The sequence below is a fragment of the Poecile atricapillus genome, chromosome 1, assembly GCF_030490865.1.
Source record: "Poecile atricapillus isolate bPoeAtr1 chromosome 1, bPoeAtr1.hap1, whole genome shotgun sequence".
Lineage (NCBI taxonomy): Eukaryota > Metazoa > Chordata > Aves > Passeriformes > Paridae > Poecile > Poecile atricapillus.
Window position 1 is genome coordinate 6740497 of NC_081249.1, and position 18041 is coordinate 6758537.

The window sequence follows — 18041 nt, forward strand, 5'->3', positions numbered from 1 at the left end:
AATATTACATTTTTCTCACCTTGTAAGTCCTGTGTTCTGACATGCTGATTTAGCAGTGGCTCTATGATACCAGACCCCTTTGACCACTGAGGTGCATGTTGCAATTTTAAGGACTGGCTTTTTCCTCTGGAAATTTTGAGAATGGCAGCAGAGGAATCTAAAGTTGAAGGGTCAGGAGAGGTGGTAAGACAAAATAATTCATTTTGATTACCCTGCACCAGCAGTTTATTCATAATTTAAAAAAATGTGACATAAAAATATATTGAGTTTGATTATACTGGGATAAATTACTACTGTAATTTTAAAACTCACAATAGAAAAACTAACACATCCTTGCCAACAGAATCATGCTGACTTGAACCTCCTGTGTTTGTGCAGGGGATAGGACCAATTCTGGATGGTTCTTCGCATGTTTTTATAACTATTACCAATCAAAATAAGAGCCTTTAGAGCAGATGTTGACAATGATGTGGTAGTTTGGGTATGCTGACCTTTGCTTTCTGTTTCCTTCCAAGAGAAAAGAGACTTTGCCCTTGCAGAGAGAGTAAGACTCTGAATGCTGATTCTAGCATATGTACATATATATTGGAATATACACTTTTGGGCTTTTAGATTTGGTGGTCGAATCTTAGAGTTTACTAAAAATTCTCCCAGAAAATACTACAATAACAGCCAGTGTATAAAAAACCAGCTGGTTCTAAGGTAGCAAAGTTCTCTTTCTTCACTGTCACCCATATTTCTGAAGAGATGGTCTCTTTCCTTGCAGAATGCTCCTGTTGCTCCATATCATCCAGGCACCATCACCAATTACACTCTGCTCAATGTGTTGGGAAAGCCAGAAAGAAACAAAGGCTATTACATTCGGGACATTCTGCAGGTCAGAAATTATTGAGTGCCTTCAGCTGTTGAATATCTTTATTGTAGTTTTTGTAATTTCTATGGTTGTTATCCTCTGCAACAAAGAGAGTTATTTATAGAATTGTGCTTCCACTGGAGAGGAGCTCAAATGAGAACTATTGAGATTTTACTGAATGTAAATACATTGTAGAAGTGAAGGAGTTTAACATGGGGTAAAATATACTTGCCAATGGACTTTGAAGGTTATGTGTTAAATCACACACAATAAATGACCTGGGTTTTAAGAAAGGTTGTGTGATTCTGAGATTTATGGAACTGTTGTATAAATGTTCCTTCTTTTATTAGACAGGAGCAGTGCATCCGGAATTTTACAAAGACAGTGACTTGAAAATAGGGGCAGTAATTAATGTTTGGGGAAGGCAAATATTACTCTGTGATTGTGATGAATTCACTAAAGAACATTACAGGAAAAAGTATGGAATTGGTAAGTAGTGATAATAATCCTTTCCTTATGAGCATTTTTATACTTCTAAATTTACCAGAGCTGTCTTCAAATTTTATTACTGACAAAATAGGTTCATTAAAACCTCTAGCAATAACAATCTGTTGTAGGCTGTTAGCAGCAAAGCAGTAATTTTGCAGGTAATTCAGAAGGCCTTTCTTATACCGTAGTCCATTGAAAACTAGCATATAAGGTATGTGTTCTGCTCCTAATTATTTGTATAACTAGTATTTGAAAACTACAGTGACAAAATAGTCGTATGAATAGACTGCCATTTCTTCTTCTCTCCTTCCCCCTCCCCTTCCAATAGCTGTGTTTGCAGTCAGAAAATAATAAAGAGCATGTAGTAAGTGGATAAGTAGAATGAGCTTAATTATTCCCCCTTATGCTATATTTCATTTTATATGGATGTCAGAATCCTCACATAATAAGATTTTCTGACATGACAGTTTTAGTCTATCACATTATTGGTTTTTACAATACAGTTTTGTGTATTCTGGACCATTAGAGAGTGTGTTTTGTGAAGTTTCAGTAATAAATTCTGGAAACATTTAGCAACCATGTCCATTATGGATAAGCATTTTGAAAATGAATAACAATAGGGGCTTTCATTTATCTGTCTTTGAATGTCCCCAGTCCGACTTGCTAATGGTTCCATCATGGACATCTTCCTGCAAAAATGACTTAGTTATTTTCTGACAGTTTATTCATTCAATAAATATAGCTGAACATCTGACTATTCAGAGATGGTTGGAAGAATCCTACTATGGCTTTTCCCTGCCACTGTGAAATAAAACACCTGAGCAGACTATTTCTCTTACCTTGTGATCAGATAGAGTGTGTGTGCGTGTATCAGAGCTTGTCTGCTGCATTGGGGGAATTAAATGGTGTAGCATTGCCATTCAAACACTAAATTTCTTATTTGGCAAACTATTTCTCATTAGGGCTTTTTCAACAATATCTTGGCATGTCTGTACCACAGTAAACCTGATCTTGCCAGTGTGTGAGGAAGCCATGTTCAATAACCATGGTATTACCTGTAATAATAGCAAATTTAGCTCTAGAGATGCAAAATAGCGGGTTCTGCTCTGGGAATTTCTTCAGCCAAGACCACTACTGCTTCTTGGCAGCAATATCCTCTGTCTGAGCAAATTATCCCAAACCAAGAATGGAGATTTTTTACTCAGGGCAGGCAATAAATGAAATGCAGCTGACCATCCTGGATCAAACAAGCAGTGCAACCAAGTGAGACACAAATGCGAAGGCCCTTCCCCTCCTCTAATGCTGGCTCAGTAATTACTGTTTATGTCTCTGGATGTTAAAAGTTAGGTGGTTTGCAAGTTAGGGGAATTCAGAAGTTGCTGATGTGCAGAATTCTAGAAAACTGGGACTGTAGGTGGTCTAGTCTGTTCCTGTTCTGCAGAAAAGATTTCTTTGCCTCCTGAGGTATTTTGTCCTAACCTCATAGTTAAAAATGCTGCTTAAAAGCTACTCTGAAGCTGGTTTGTGTAAACTGACAAAGTAAATTTTTTCTCTTATCTCTGTTGGACTTGAGGAACAACTGCTCAGTATCTTCTTTTGATAACAACCTCATACATATCTGAACACTATTGCAATACGAAACCTTCCTCCCCTGCCCCCATCCCAGCCCATTTACTGCTAAGGGAAAACCTTCTAGTCTGTCTCCATAGTCCATTTTTTTCTACCTGTGATAATTTTTCACAGTGCTCTCTCCAGTTTTGCTGCCTTGTTGACACCAAACACACAAAGATGTGCTCTAGCTGAGACCTTTGGGAAATTGGGAAGTGTTTTACACATACCTTTAAGGATATATGATGGCAGAGACTCTGGCTGACATGCAAAACCGTCCATCTTGATGCAACCTGTCTTGTTCACAGACAATACTTTCTTAGAGCTAAGGGATTCACACACTGCTGTAAAATTCCTTCCTGCTTTCCCCACAAGGATTAAAAAAAATGTAGGTATGACTTTTTGACTGGAAGGGACCAGGAGTAAAATCAGGGTAGGTTTTGGCTTTAAAGCAGGTTTTTACAGAGAACTAGTGAATGCTCACCTTTTACTCTTAGTGATTTACACATTTTGTGTGTGTCTGTGGATGTACAAGGTATTCTCAGTGGGCTCAGTCCCACAAAGTGCTCAGAATTCCACTCCGATCCAATTAAACACTGGAACGGACTTAATTGCAGTTCCAGTCCAGGGAGACCATTTACTTGAGCAAGAGTAAGCAAGTGGATAAATTAGTCCTTACATTGAGGCACAGTACTCAGCACCTCATGGCATCAATCCAGCTGTTTCGTTATTGTATTTTTACATTACTCCCTTTCAATTCATACTCTTCTGCCAAAGCCATTAAAGAAGCTGACTTTTATTTTTGAGTCTGCAGTTTCAGCACTAGTTGCTTGCCCACAGAATTTGCCTTTTAGGAGAATGAAGAATAGTTTAGATTTCTCTTGAAGAACATGATGTATTTCTAATGTGGGGTTTGCCTATTTTAATATGTTTGTGGAAAGCAGAGTTTTTCCATGGATGAACATAGCTAATGCTCTTCAGTAGGAAGCTGATGGCATTGCTGTCACCTAGAAGTACTGTGAATGCAAGAGAAAACTCATTAATGTGTGAAGTTACCTGTCCAGACTTGCTAGCGCAGCCTCAGAAGAGGAGAAAAGATTCTGTAGCCATGTAGGTGTTGTGGTCAGCCTGCTGAAATGGGAAATAGGCTGATATGCAGTGGGGGGAAGCTGGTACTTGTCCTCACTTAATACAGTAACTTAGCACAGAGTATAAAGTATTCTTTCTTAAATAACAGATTACTCAAGATGGAACAAAACCAAGAAAATCTGTTTTCCTACTGCTTTGTCTTCCCTGTCCCGGCACCTCCCAAGCCTGGCTGTTAAGGCTTTTCACAGCACCCTGCAATCCCTCTCCTGTGCTGGCTCTCCACCCCTCCCACCCCCTCATTTCTCAGGCTCCGGCCCTGACCCTGTGCCGGGGCAGGACCGTGTGCTGTTGGCCAGGCAGCTGCTCCTGGATAACAGGGATAACAGCTGACTCCTGGCTTTCCCCTCAGCGGGGCATGAAAGCCTGCTGCCAAATTTCACTAGGCTCCTCAGAGGTCAGTGTCTCTGGTGTTTAACCTCCCCACTATACGTAGTGGAGACTGAACAGCAGCTTCTAACTATACTTGTGCATATACAGATGCCTTTTTTTGCCCAGGTAACTGTAATAATCATGAAGTAGGACTGCAAATGGAGATTTTCTTTGAATCAGGATAAACAATGTTATGTTTCAGCTGCATGGACAGTTCTGTGAGCAGCAGGTTTTCTTTATCCCTGCATGTAAAAGTTGTGGACGTGGTTTTTTTGCCTTCATATTTTACTTCTTACCTCAGTTGTGAAGCAGACTATCACTAGAAGGTCTCACCTATTTGTCATACATCTCTTCTGATGTATAGAGAACACCATGCTAACTGCCATCTCCCCAGGTTATCACCATCTCTTTATCTTGTCCAAGTCTAGTGGGATTTCTCTTTCCTGTTTCTGGCTTTAATGCTCAGAGGTTCCTGTCCTCTTCCTATGAAAGCAGAATTTCTTTCCTGCTTCCATACCCTGATATTCAGTGTAGTTATCATTCTAATCCAAAGTATGTAGCACTTGGCTCTTCCTTGAAATATGGTCTTATCTAACACATGAGGGTTTTCCTGCAGTTCTCCAATGAGGGCAGAAGGTAATCTCACACTCTATACCAAAATCTCAGAATGTATATTGAAACTGAAAGCTGACAACCTCATTCAAGCTGGTTTAATGTTGCCTCTCTGGCAACAAATTCTTCTTAAGGAATTTTGTTTTTCTTACTAAGAAGGCTTTGCTATCTTCAAATTGTTTATATGCTAAAGATGTGGCTGGAGCTCTTCTGTTTCTTGTTCTCAGCACTTGTTCCAATCTCACTCAGGTTTTGATGTAGTGAGAAATCTGTAAGTATGTGGTCCATGTTTGATAAATGAGGTAAAATAACCCCCCAAGTTACTGCAGTAACAAAGGATGAACGTACACATGGCAAAAATACCTGTGCTATTCTTTATAGAAGAGGAAATTTGTAATTCCAGACTTTCTCTTTAGTCTCTACTCACTGTAAATTTACACTGAAAATGTTACAGCCTGGAAGAAGCGAGAATTGATTCTTTTTCCAGACTGGACAAAGGTAATTTCCTTAAACATCAGTGAACACCTTGAGAAGAGTGCATTTTGTATGTAAGTGCCAGCTGTCTGTCTTGATTCTGCCCTAATGCTGTGTGGCAAAGATGAAATGAGTTTTGAGCTTGGGTAGCTGGCTCTTCACAAGTCCCAGAAATGAGTTTTTGACTAGTTTTTTAAGCTGTATTTCTCCCTGGAAATTTATTTCCGAATTTCCTCATTCACTGGAAAGAATATGAATGTATAATCCTTTAAAATTTTGGAAAATATAGGTGACACAATTAGTGAACCTAGACAGGTGAGAGTCGGTTTCTTATCTTGGGGAACAAGTGATAGGAAAAGATGGAACAGCCTCGGAGGAGGTTTATATTGGATATTAGGATACATTTCTTGACTGAAAGGGTTGTCAAGCTAGAACAGACTGTCCAGGGAAGTAGTGGATGCACCATCTCTGGAAGTGTTAAAAAAATGTGTTGATGTGGCACTCAGGTACATGGTTTAGTGGCAGGCCTGACAGTGCTGGGTTAATGATTGGACTCTGTGAACTCAGAGGTCCTTTCTAAAATTAGTGATTCTATGAATGACGCAAGATCATTTTACTTCAGGGATGAGATGGGAACCAAAGGGCCGAACTTCTGAGCTTTGCTTGTGAGGGATTAGAACATATCCCCCAGGGATAAAACATTATTCTTCTTAATTTATAATTTCCTTCTAGTTTACAAATCTAATTTTCATCCACATGTGCTGAAGTTTACAAACGGGAAATGCTTTGGCGTCTCTTAATGAATGCCTTATGTATGGGTGTGAATGTGCTGTGACCGGCGCATAAACACAGGAGCTCCTTGTCCTCTGCGGCCGGGGTCCCGCACGGGTGCCCTGGTACCCCGAACGCTTCTGGCAGGGCCTGCGACACCTGAGCAAAGAGGTGTGACTTGTGTCTGCCAAAATACGCTGTTCCATCTTGCCTAATTAAAAAAATTAGCGCTCGTGTTGATGAGCAGCATCAGCCCCCGCCGCCTCCGCCGCGCCGCCACCGGGTGGCGCTGTGGGAGCGCGGAGCTGCCGCTCCCGGTGCCGCTCCCGGAGCGGGAATAGGGAATCCAGAGAGGAATCCAGCCGGGAATCCAGAGCGGAATCCAGCCGGGAATCCAGAGAGGAATCCAGAGAGGAACCCAGCCGGGAATCCAGAGAGGAACCCAGCCGGGAATCCAGAGAGGGTTCCAGCCGGGAATCCAGAGCGGAACCCAGCCGGGAATCCAGAGAAGAATCCAGCCGGGAATCCAGAGAGGAATCCAGCCGGGAATCCAGAGAGGAATCCAGCCGGGAATCCAGAGCGGAATCCAGAGAGGAATCCAGCCAGGAATCCAGAGAGGAATCCAGCCGGGAATCCAGAGAGGAATCCAGCCGGGAATCCAGAGAGGAACCCAGCCGGGAATCCAGAGAAGAATCCAGCCAGGAATCCAGAGCGGAATCCAGCCGGGAATCCAGAGAGGAATCCAGAGAGGAACCCAGCCGGGAATCCAGAGAGGAATCCAGCCGGGAATCCAGAGAAGAATCCAGCCGGGAATCCAGAGAGGAATCCAGCCGGGAATCCAGAGAAGAATCCAGCCGGGAATCCAGAGAGGAATCCAGCCGGGAATCCAGAGAGGAATCCAGCCGGGAATCCAGAGAGGAATCCAGCCGGGAATCCAGAGCGGAATCCAGAGAGGAATCCAGCCGGGAATCCAGCCGGGAATCCAGCCGGGAATCCAGAGAGGAACCCAGCCGGGAATCCAGAGAGGAATCCAGCCGGGAATCCAGAGAGGAATCCAGCCGGGAATCCAGAGAGGAATCCAGAGAGGAACCCAGCTGGGAATCCAGAGAGGAACCCAGCCGGGAATCCAGAGAGGAATCCAGCCGGGAATCCAGAGAGGAATCCAGAGAGGAACCCAGCTGGGAATCCAGAGAGGAACCCAGCCGGGAATCCAGAGAGGAATCCAGCCGGGAATCCAGAGAGGAATCCAGCCGGGAATCCAGAGAGGAACCCAGCGGGGAATTCAGAGAGGAATCCAGCTGGGAATCCAGCCCGGAATCCAGAGAGGAATCCAGCCAGGAATCCAGAGAGGTATCCAGCCGGGAATCCAGAGAGGAACCCAGCCGGGAATCCAGAGAGGAACCCAGCCGGGAATCCAGGGAGGAACCCAGCCAGGAATCCAGAGAGGAATCCAGAGAGGAACCCAGCCGGGAATCCAGAGAGGAACCCAGCCGGGAATCCAGCGGGAATCTAGCCGGGAATTCAGTGGGAATCCAGCGGAGAATCTCGCCAAGGGATCCTGTGTGCTACCTGTGGTGTTCAGCACCTGTAGGCGTCGGGTTTTGTGTCCTCGTCCTGTCAATGCCGATTTGCAGGCTCCCTGTTTATGGTGTCAAGAATTGCCTGTATCAAGCACACACTGTGGAGCTGAGAAAATGTGGTATTTTGATCACAAACAATGTTTAGCAAATAGGGGATCTCATAAAGTTTAACGGGAATCTTATGAGGTTTAATAAGAACAAGTTCAGGGTGCTGCACTTGGGCTGGGGCAGCTCCGGGTATCAATCCAGGCTGCAGGATGAGCAGATCCAGAGTATCCAGGCAGAGAAGGACTTGGGGGTGCTGGTGGATGAGGGGCTGGGCATGCCCTGGCCATGTGCCTTCTCAGCCCAGAGGTCAAGCATGTGCTGGGCTGTAACCAAAGTAGAGTGGGCAGCAGGTGACAGGAGGATTCTGCCTCTCTGCTCCACTCTTCTGAGACCCCACCTGCAGTGCTGCATCCAGCCCTGGGGTCCCAGAACATGGACCTGTTGGAGAGAGTCTGGAGGAGGCACCAAGCTGATTAGAGGGAAGAAGCACTACTCCTATGGGCAGTGGATTGGAGAATTGTGCAGTTCATCCTGGAGAAGAGAAGGCTTTGGGGTGATCTAAAGGTGGCCTTCTAGTACCTGAAGAGAATGGACAAGAAAAATGGAGAGAGATTATACGAGGGCCTGCAGTGACAGGACAAGGGGTAATGGCTTCACACTGAAAGGAGTATGCTGGGATTAGATATTAAGAGGAAGTTCTGTGCTGTGAGGGTGGTGAGGCACTGGAACAGATTGTCCCAAAAAATCTCAGGTACCCCATCCAGAGCAGGTCCAGAGAAGGGCAACGGAGCTGGGGAAGGGTCTGGAGCACAAGTCCTGTGAGGAGTGACTGAGGGAGCTGGAGGTGTTCAGGCAGGAGAAAAGGAGGCTCTGGGGTGACCCTACAACTCCCTGAAAGGAGGTTGGAGCTAGCTGGGGCTTGGGCTCTTTTCCCCGGCAACCAGTGACAGGTTGAGAGGACACAGTTTCAAGCTGCTTCAGGGGAGGTTTAGGTTGGACGTTAGGAAGATATTCTTCACAGAAATAGGCTGCCCAGGGAGGCAGTGGAGTCACCAGCAGGTTTTTAAGGGAAGACAGGACATGGCATTCAGTGCCATGGTCTGATTGACAAGGTGGTATTTGGTCATAGGTTGGACTCGATGATCTCAGATGATCTAATTGATCATCTGTGAATCCTGGAGGTGCTCAAGGCCAGGCTGGATGGAGCTCTGAGCAACTTGGTCTAGTGGAAGGTGTCCCTGCCCATGACAGGGGGGTTGGAATGCTGTGATTTTTAAGGTCTAAACCATTCTGTGATTCTGTGAATCTATGATTTTGGTGCATGTTGACACACACATACTCTTTCATGGTGAGAATCACTTTGAAGATTTCTGAATGGTCTTTCTTTGGGCTTGGCCTTTTTGCTTCTAAGTCCCAGGAAGGGCACATGTCGTTTTTATGGAGGAGAATGTTGGTGTGGTTTTGCAAAACCCCTTTTTGACTGATTCAGGTGAAAGTATCACCTTTTTGAGTCAGACCATATTATTCTGAGAGGTAAAGGCTAAGAGAGAACTCACTGTGTTTTCAGGCTAAAGGTAAACTCTGACATCTGAATGCTTGCTTTATTTTCCAACTCACACTGCTGTTAGGCAAGTCAGATTCTAGGAGTGTTGTGCTTTGATCTTCTGATATAGCCATGTTTAAAACATTTTAATCACAAACCAGTTCAGTGTTCCTAGTGACAGCAGTTTTGTCATCCTCCTCAATTTGCACTGAAACCCATGCTACAAGTTTAGCTTATCCATCTCTCTTCAGTTCTGGGTAGAAAAATTAAGTTTTAAAGGAAAAAGCCCTTTATTTCATGAGATTCACTTTTATACACTGTTCTCTTACATTCCTCTGACCTGAAGCTGACCCTGTTCTGAGCAGGAGACCTCCTGAGGTCCCGTCCAACCTGAGTTATCCTGTGTTTCTATGGCTCATGTCTTCGTTTGCCTCAGATCTGCCCATTTGCTTTCTCCCATATGCAAAATCCTTATTTTCCTCTCACCTTTTCCATTTTCCATTAACCTCATTTAAGCAGCAGCCTGAGCTCTGTGAACGCACTGGAAGCTGTCCTGCAGCAGAAGGGCAGTGCAGGAGTGCAACAAGGGGCCAAATGGGACAGGATTTTCACCAAGAGATGAGTAATGAGAATCAGGGAAGCAGCACTTCTGGGAGGCACCTCTGTGGGAATTGAGTGCAGGTCCTTGACCAGGCAGGACAGCTCCTGCTGTGTACCTGGGACAGTCAGGACCACTGATCACTGCAAGGCAAGACTTGAGTCTGGGGAAAATGAGGAAAAACAAAGCTTCCCAAAACTCTGGATGTAGTGACTTGTGGGCTGAAGTTATTTGCTTTAGAGTACCAAATACTTTTTTTATATGTATGTTTTAAATAATGAATAAAATTTTATTTATTTACTTTTTTCCTCTGGCCAAGAGCACAGGACAGGAAACTCATAAGACAGTTATTTACTTAATCATGTAGTCTCAAAGGATGAAACAGAAAAATTAATTTAGAATTTTTAATTTGCTATTTTATCCCATTTTGAAACTGTATTTGTCTTTCCTTTTGCCTGTGTATCTTAATGATATTTTTCAAACATTTTAGGATTATAGATGAAATCCTGAAACCCTTGAAGAAATAATTTTATTGTTGGCTCTATGGAGTCTTTTTCTAACCTGTAACAGTAGGAGGGATCCTGGTTTGACTTTGATCAGTGGTCTGTTAGAGAAGTAGGCTAATAACTATTCATATTGGAAGTTTAAATCCTTGGTAAAATGCCTTTGTCACAGCAGTAACAAATATGTCTCACTCTCTTTGCTGTAGTGGATTTCACCCCAATTGAGTATAAGACTCTACCACCTCCAAAACCAGAAAAAATTATTCCTCCTTATAACGGATTTGGTTCTGAAGAAGATTCTTTGTCCTCCTGTATGAGTGTGGTTGTCAAGGCTCCCCACAAGGATTACAGGCAATTCCTGGTGAAAGACAGGTATTTTGTGTGAAAAATAATTTCAATTTTTAAAATTATGTATTTTTGTGACGGAGATAAATGTTATGTGTGGGTATAATATTTTTTTCAGTAACATATACAGCTCTTCAGACTTTTAAGGGACAGGTGCATGAGGCCTGGGTCAGTGACATGGTACTCCAATTTTCTACAAACTCTGCAAAATTTCTCTTTGGAGAAGGCAAATAATATGACCCTTCCATCCTCTAGCTCCTTCCCTCTGCTGTCTTCAGTGGGAGTTTGATGGAAATCTTAGTCCAGGCATTAGTCAGGAATTTTGAATGATCCACATTTGTTTTTGTTTTGTTTGACTTTCTGATACTTACCTTTTTTTTTTTTTTTTTTTTGGTCTGCTGAATTTCATGCAGTTTACTATAGCACTATGAAAGCTTTAGTGCTTTACTTTCCATTATGAAATGATTTATTAGGCAGCAGTTGTTGAAGCCAAAGCAAAAAAAGCTAAGTCTCCTGTTAAAGATTCACCTGGAGAACCTTTGTCAAAGAGGAGAACTGTTAGAAAATTCTTGGGAATGTGTTGATAGAGTGCATACAGACACTGCAAATTATTTAAAACACAATCACTTAATAAATATCTAGCTAGTAAGATCATCTGGTGGACCTGAATTTGTGGGAGAAAATCTTAGTATGAATTGCTATTCAGAATTTGGTTTGAAAATATACATACCTAAATGTGTTCTTCCTTTCTAAATTTTCTGTAAAGAGACTTGGAGCTTGATTTGCAACTCAGCTTCGATAAAAATTAATTCCAGACCTGTGGCAGAGAAGTAATTTTCCCCTGAAAGTTATTCCTTTCTATCTGACTGACTCTGTCTGGTTCTGTTAATTTAAGCTGAAAATGGGTTTTGATGAAGTAGTGAATCTAATGCCATTTTCCTTCTTGGTGCAGTAATAACACAATTAATGTATGTTACAAAACTCAGGAGAAGGCATCTCTTAGGGGTGAAAACTTTTCTCACACTCTGTTTTTGATTTCTTACCTGTTCCTTTGCTTTTTTAGATATGGCATGGATAGTAAGATACTGCGCTATGGGGCCAAACTCATCACAGACAATGCTATTGACAGGGAGCGTAAATTCATTATTTCCTTCTTCCTGCGTGATGACACCATTTCCATTTTTGAATATGCAGAGAGAAACTCAGGTAAGATGCAGCAATGTCTCTAATCAGCCCCAGTTCCCCTTAGGTTAGACTTTGCAGTAAACACTGTGTCCAGACCCTGCAGTAGCAGAAGCAGGGATGTGGATTTTTAAATGCAGTGGGAATTACATCAGCAGGCCTGCTGCGTTATCTTGCATAGCTAGATGTCATAGTAATTCATGATCCTCCTCACTCAGAATTACATTGTTCATTGCATGACAGTACTTCACAATATCCCTTGGGAACTGCAAGTGTAACGAGTTAGAACTTTTATTACATTTTAATTTGAAAATCTGACCTTTAAACATTTGCTTTTGTTGTGGATAACATACAGGAATAGTACTGTAACTGATGATAAATGGAGACAGGAAATAGAAGACATCAAGAATGAAAGACTAAATCCTTTGTTTTGCAAAACTGTGTTATGAAACCTATACAGCATCCATTGTATAGAAGCAGCACATAAAAGCCAAACAGCTGTGACACTTTCTAACATACTTTACCATTAATCATGGAGTGCTGAGCATATAAAGAGGAAAGATTGCCCTGTGCTAGAGTCTGGATGTGTGTTTGTGTACAGTACTGAACTGAATTCCAAGAGCCAGACTGGCAGTGTTTAAGTGACAAATAAATGCTTTGTTGCTTCTCAGTTCTTGACCACATTTATCCTATTGCTGGAGCATGGTCACCAAATGTTGTCATGTTTAAATTCCTTTGGCCTCTGTTGTCTGTTTTAGGCTGCCTCCAGCCGAGAATATGAAAGGTTTTGTGATTTTCAAGCATCTTTTTATTGTCCTGAAGTGTCTTGTGCACAGATGGAAGGACACAGCAGTGGGAAGGATGTCAGGAAGTCCTTCTGTCGTTCAGAGAAATGGGGGAGCTTTGGCTAAGCATGACCCTGTTAGAGAGATTAGTATATTTCTGTGAAGCCCCCTAAACATCTTCAGCAAGAGTTAACAGTTTCAGAGCAGTTAACATCCAGAAGTGCCTTTTCAATCCAGAGAAACTCTGATAGTATCTCTGCTTGTACCCAAATATATTGAAGTGCATAAATAGGGACCTCAACCCCAACTAAAATACAAGCAGTTCTCTGAGAAGTGTTTTAATAAGGTGTAGAGTACCTGCTTAGTACTTCAATGAGCATTCCCAGTTAATCCTGCTCCACTACAGCATCAAGATTTAGCACTTTTATGCCATCAGTGTCTTGTTATCAATATTTTACTCACTTCCTGGCATCCAGTGGCCTGAAGTTTATGCAACTTCTTTTGTTGCAGCTAAATACACACACACACTTATGTATATATTTAATATGTAATGCTGTTGTGAGGCTCAAGAGCAGCTCAGTTCTCCACCAGTGAATGACCATGTTTGATTGGTATTTTTTATGTCCAGAGATATAAAGGGTGCTAAAGGTACAGCTGCATTGTTAAATTGAAGTCCAGGGAACAGTTTGAATCTTGGACCCCAAGCATGTGTACTGCCTTTTCAGTCACTTCTAGTTCTCCTTTTCACCATTTCAACTAGAGGAGGCCCCAGAGAGCCTTGAACACACAGTAATAATAGCTGTGACCTGAGACCCCAGATTTATCCCACAGCACCCAGAGAAGAGTCAAAGCCACGCACTGCTGAGCAGATGTGGTCAGCTGGTCAAGCCATTAGCAGCATGAGTGCCAGGCCAGAGATTGCTGCCTGCCTTCCTTCTATTTTGGAATGAGAATATGTGCTGAGATTTCATCTGGGAGCCCATTGAACACTGCTGGTCAAATAAAATGTGAAACAATAAATGGGAAAATTTGCCCACTAATAGGAATAACAGTTATGCTAACAACTTCAAGGCACATATGAAAGGCATATGTCTTTAAGTGGACTTCTAACTTCCCTGGGTTGTTGAAATGGATGAAATAGCTGACTTTCAGAGGTGGTAGAAAGGTGAAATGGAAGGATGTGGCTGAGAACTGGCCATCAGAGTTTAGTGAGAACAACACTGAAGAGGCAAGGAATGTGGTGGAGGAAGTAGAGCAGTAGTTGGAAAGAGGTCTGGGTCTGCACAAGTTTTTTGTTCCCACCTTCCTTTGCTTCCTAGGTCTTTTCTCTCACTATCTCTCACATTTAGATATGACTCATTTTAGTCATATCTAAAGGAAAAGTGAATGAGTTTCTTCAATGTTAAAAATGAGAAGGCTTTGTAGAGGTCAGGTAATAGCGGCTAAGGAAAAGGAGTAAGGCATCCAAAATAACAACCTGGCCATCCCTTTTTTGCACAGGTGCAGAGGGCTATTTTTACCTTTTTATTTACATTAACTGGTACAAATTGGCAAGCAATGCTTCAGATCCCAATCCTAAAATGGAAGTAATAAATTGTTCTTAGTTTTTTTTGGTTCAGCAACCTGAAGGCTTCAGAGAAGTACTTCACTCTAATATTAGAAACATTGAAAATCTATGAAATTCACAGGGCTAGACACCTTGAAGCACTTCTTAAGATGGGGATCAAAGCATGAGAGCTTTGGCTCCCCATAAAGAAGATCACAACCCCTTTTTTACTCAGTGTAAGACCCAGCCAACAGCTGTACAAACACCTGCAAACTCTGATCTGATCTTAATGGGAGAGGGTCTTTAGTGGTGGTGTTTATTTTGTACTTTGAGCCTGGCTTTTGTAGATTTCCATCAAAACTCCTTATCAGGTTTCAGTGTAAAATCTCTAACTTAATGAGATATTTTCAGTCATTTTTCTTTGTACCACTTGTAATGTATTAATCTGTAACATTTAGAAAGCCATTATAGAACAGAAGTAGGTTTCTAATATAAGTGCACAATTGCAGGCAAATAGAGGCAAAAGTGAATTTCCAATCTTACAGAGACATATTAAATATTAAAAACAGTTGCCAAGATTATATAACCTAAAAAATTCTTATTTATTTTTATAGCTGGGTGAAAAGGAATGTGTTAACATTAGAGTCACATTAATTATTTGAATTGTTTTTTGATTCAAGCAAGGTCTGATGATTACCACAGTGGAGGGTTTTTTTTTATCTTTTATAGTGATAATAAAGCAATTAAGACAGACATCTGCTCCAAACTCTGGTTTAATAAGTAGTTTGGGTTTCACATTCATTTATAATTTTGACTATAAAAGGCTTTTGATTACACTGTTCATCAGCCTTTTATTGGACTTGCATCAGTACCTGATATTAAGGCATCATTAAATGTTACTAAAGCAAGCTTTTGGCTCTTGGCTTTCGGCTTGGAAGCTGAAATATCATCAGGAAGCAAACCTCAGAGCTGTTGTAGGGAACATGTCCCAGTGAAAGCAAACATGTGACAGAAGGTTTTCCAGAGAGCTTGGTGCATGCAATGCAGTCTGTGGTACACCAGAAGTTAATATAGGGAAGTGAAATGTTCCTTTTAGCATCATACCCACCCTTGAGTACCTCGTGCAGTTTCTAGTGACACAAATAAAATCATTATACTGTGAAAAGGAACCATGTGATATACCCACCTCTCAAAGCAAAGAGCAGATCACAGTTAAATTGCATTGGCAGAATAAAGTGGGGAAGACAGTATCATGTCACTCCTACGTCTTTAAAAAATTTCAAAAGCTCTTTGAAACAATTTAGAATTACAGTGCATCAGAATTCACAATCTTCATAGGATAGCACACTCTAAAGTGGTTTTTATTTTCCTTTTTTCTGCTTTTAACAGTTTAAGGATAATTGCCTGCATCTTATTGTTTGGATCTTAGGTTTCTCAAGGGCCAGTTCCAAGGCTGGTGACGGGGTTATGGGAACGATTTGAAGAGGCACATTTCTGTCCCGTTTTAAAGAAAAGCAAAGCAGGGAAGGTGTTTGGCAGGCATTCAAATGAGACATGTACAGAATGTGCACAATGTCACTGTTGCTGTGGACACTGGCAGAGACAGTCCTTTTAGCAGGGAGAGGGAGGGGAAGAGAGTGTTCTGAGACAGGAAACTGGAGAGCAAAATGTGATATTTAAATACAAATAATCTTTTTCTCGATGGCTTGGAGGTTTTTTATGTGTGTGGTTTTTGGTTCCCAGTAAAGCCATAATTAATTATTTTTAATTCTATTCCCATAGGGATAGCTGGTGGGAAGTTCCTGGAAAGAGGTCGCATTAAGAAGCCTGGGCAGGAACTATTTAAGAGTGAGCCATCTGAATACTACAAGGCTCAGGATCTGTTTGTTGGAGCCAGAGTTTGTTTCCATGGTCACAACTTTCTTTTGGTGGATGCTGATGAATACACGTTCAACTACATGGAGAAGAATGCAAATGAGGTGAAGCAGGCTTTGTTAATTTCCATCATCCCTCAGGACTGGTTTATCCATCTATTTTTCAGAATGATTTATATTGTTTCTTCACCCAAAGCTCACAGCCCAGTGTTCTCTGTCTAGTGATGGATTTAGGAGATGCCAGCTGGGAGTGCACGCAAGTCTGGCCACTCTTTACTGTCCATTCCCTTTTCCTTTCTCAGAATCCACTCAGTGTGCATTAGGGATTGTGATAAGGGTTATCCCTGCCTATTCCTTCATGAGGCTGTTCATGGACCTCTTGTCCTTGAGTTGATCTAACCCTTGCTGAACCTACAGATACTGTCATCTTCCACAACTTTCTGTGGCAGTAGCTTGAAAAGTTCACTGCTTGCTATGAAAAACAAATATCTGATAAAAGAAGTATCTTTTATCTGTTTTAAACCAGCCTCCCACTAGTTTCAAGGCCAGTTCTACTGTTCTGAGGTTTGGGGAAGATCCCATTCACCTTATGCACCACCTTCATAATTTTGTAAATCTAAGACATTCTTCCCCCTCAGCCTAATCCTGTGCAGCTAAGAGTCTCACCCTTTTTATTCTGTCCTTGCAAAGTAACTGTGAGATGTGGAGACTGGAACAGTGTTCAGTACCTCAAGATGTGGACACATCCAATTTAGTCTTACTGATGAGGCTATTTTATATCCTGATTTGATTTTTTGGGTTCATACACATTTTTCTACCAAAATGTTTCCCTTGTAATATTAGAAATTCCGATCACAGTCAGGAATTTAAGCTTACAGTGTTTATTGAGTTTTACTATCTTTTCTTGTTGTCTTCAGGGGAGAGAGCAACAATAAATTACTAGCTGGGGTGCCTCTGATGCTTTATACTTTAGCAGAATGGTGCAATTTTTTGCAAATTAATGTGGATTAGCACCATCTGCCTACCCTGGAACAAGGAGGATGATCTGCAAAATGCCTGTGGATGTGAAATGCTAAGGCTGCTAAATGCTTAAAGCAGTAAAATACAAAGCTGAAACCTCAAAAATACAACCCAGTGTGTTTCCCTCCTGCTGGATGGTTTCTCCTCCTGGAAGAATCAAAACCAAACCTTTTGTCCAAAAGGCAGAGCTCATCTTTAGATTGTAAATGTTCTTTAGAATGTTGTTTGCATTGACTGTCCTGGATCAAATGGATGAGACTTTAGTTGTCCAGACTAAATGATTGTATAGTATCAAAATAAAATCTGCAAAATGGGAAGAGGCAACACTGAAAATATGTCCTTAAAGTGAATTTTGAAAGGTTCTTAACACAATTAAGGTTTTAATGCAGCTGGTAGAAAAAAAAGCTTGATTCTCCCAGAGGATAGGTGCTTCACTCACATCCTTTGACTAGAGCTCCAGAAGTTTGCTTCAGTTCATCAGGGCATCACATACTCAAATCACAACAACTTCAGCAATTACTAGACAAGATCAGAGCTGGAAGATGCTGTTGGGAAAAAATATAAAGATGGCTATTTGTTAGTTGTTTCTAAAATTAGAAAAAAAAAAAATTTCCTTCTGAATAGACAAGAGATTTCCTTCCAGTAGAACACATCAGTATGTTTTCTGAAAACTGGTGAAAGAAATCCATATG

At 41.7% G+C, this 18041-nt stretch overlaps 1 protein-coding gene across 1 annotated transcript in view; it reads left to right on the plus strand.

Annotated features, from left to right (window-relative positions):
* EFHC2 (EF-hand domain containing 2) overlaps positions 1 to 18041 on the plus strand; it is a 56393-nt gene that overhangs the window by 23010 nt on the left and 15342 nt on the right. The window contains exons 6-10 of the mRNA XM_058858181.1: positions 767 to 877; positions 1204 to 1342; positions 10804 to 10969; positions 12006 to 12148; positions 16238 to 16434. Of these exons, the coding sequence (XP_058714164.1) occupies positions 767 to 877; positions 1204 to 1342; positions 10804 to 10969; positions 12006 to 12148; positions 16238 to 16434 (756 nt within the window). The remainder of the gene's footprint in view (positions 1 to 766; positions 878 to 1203; positions 1343 to 10803; positions 10970 to 12005; positions 12149 to 16237; positions 16435 to 18041) is intronic.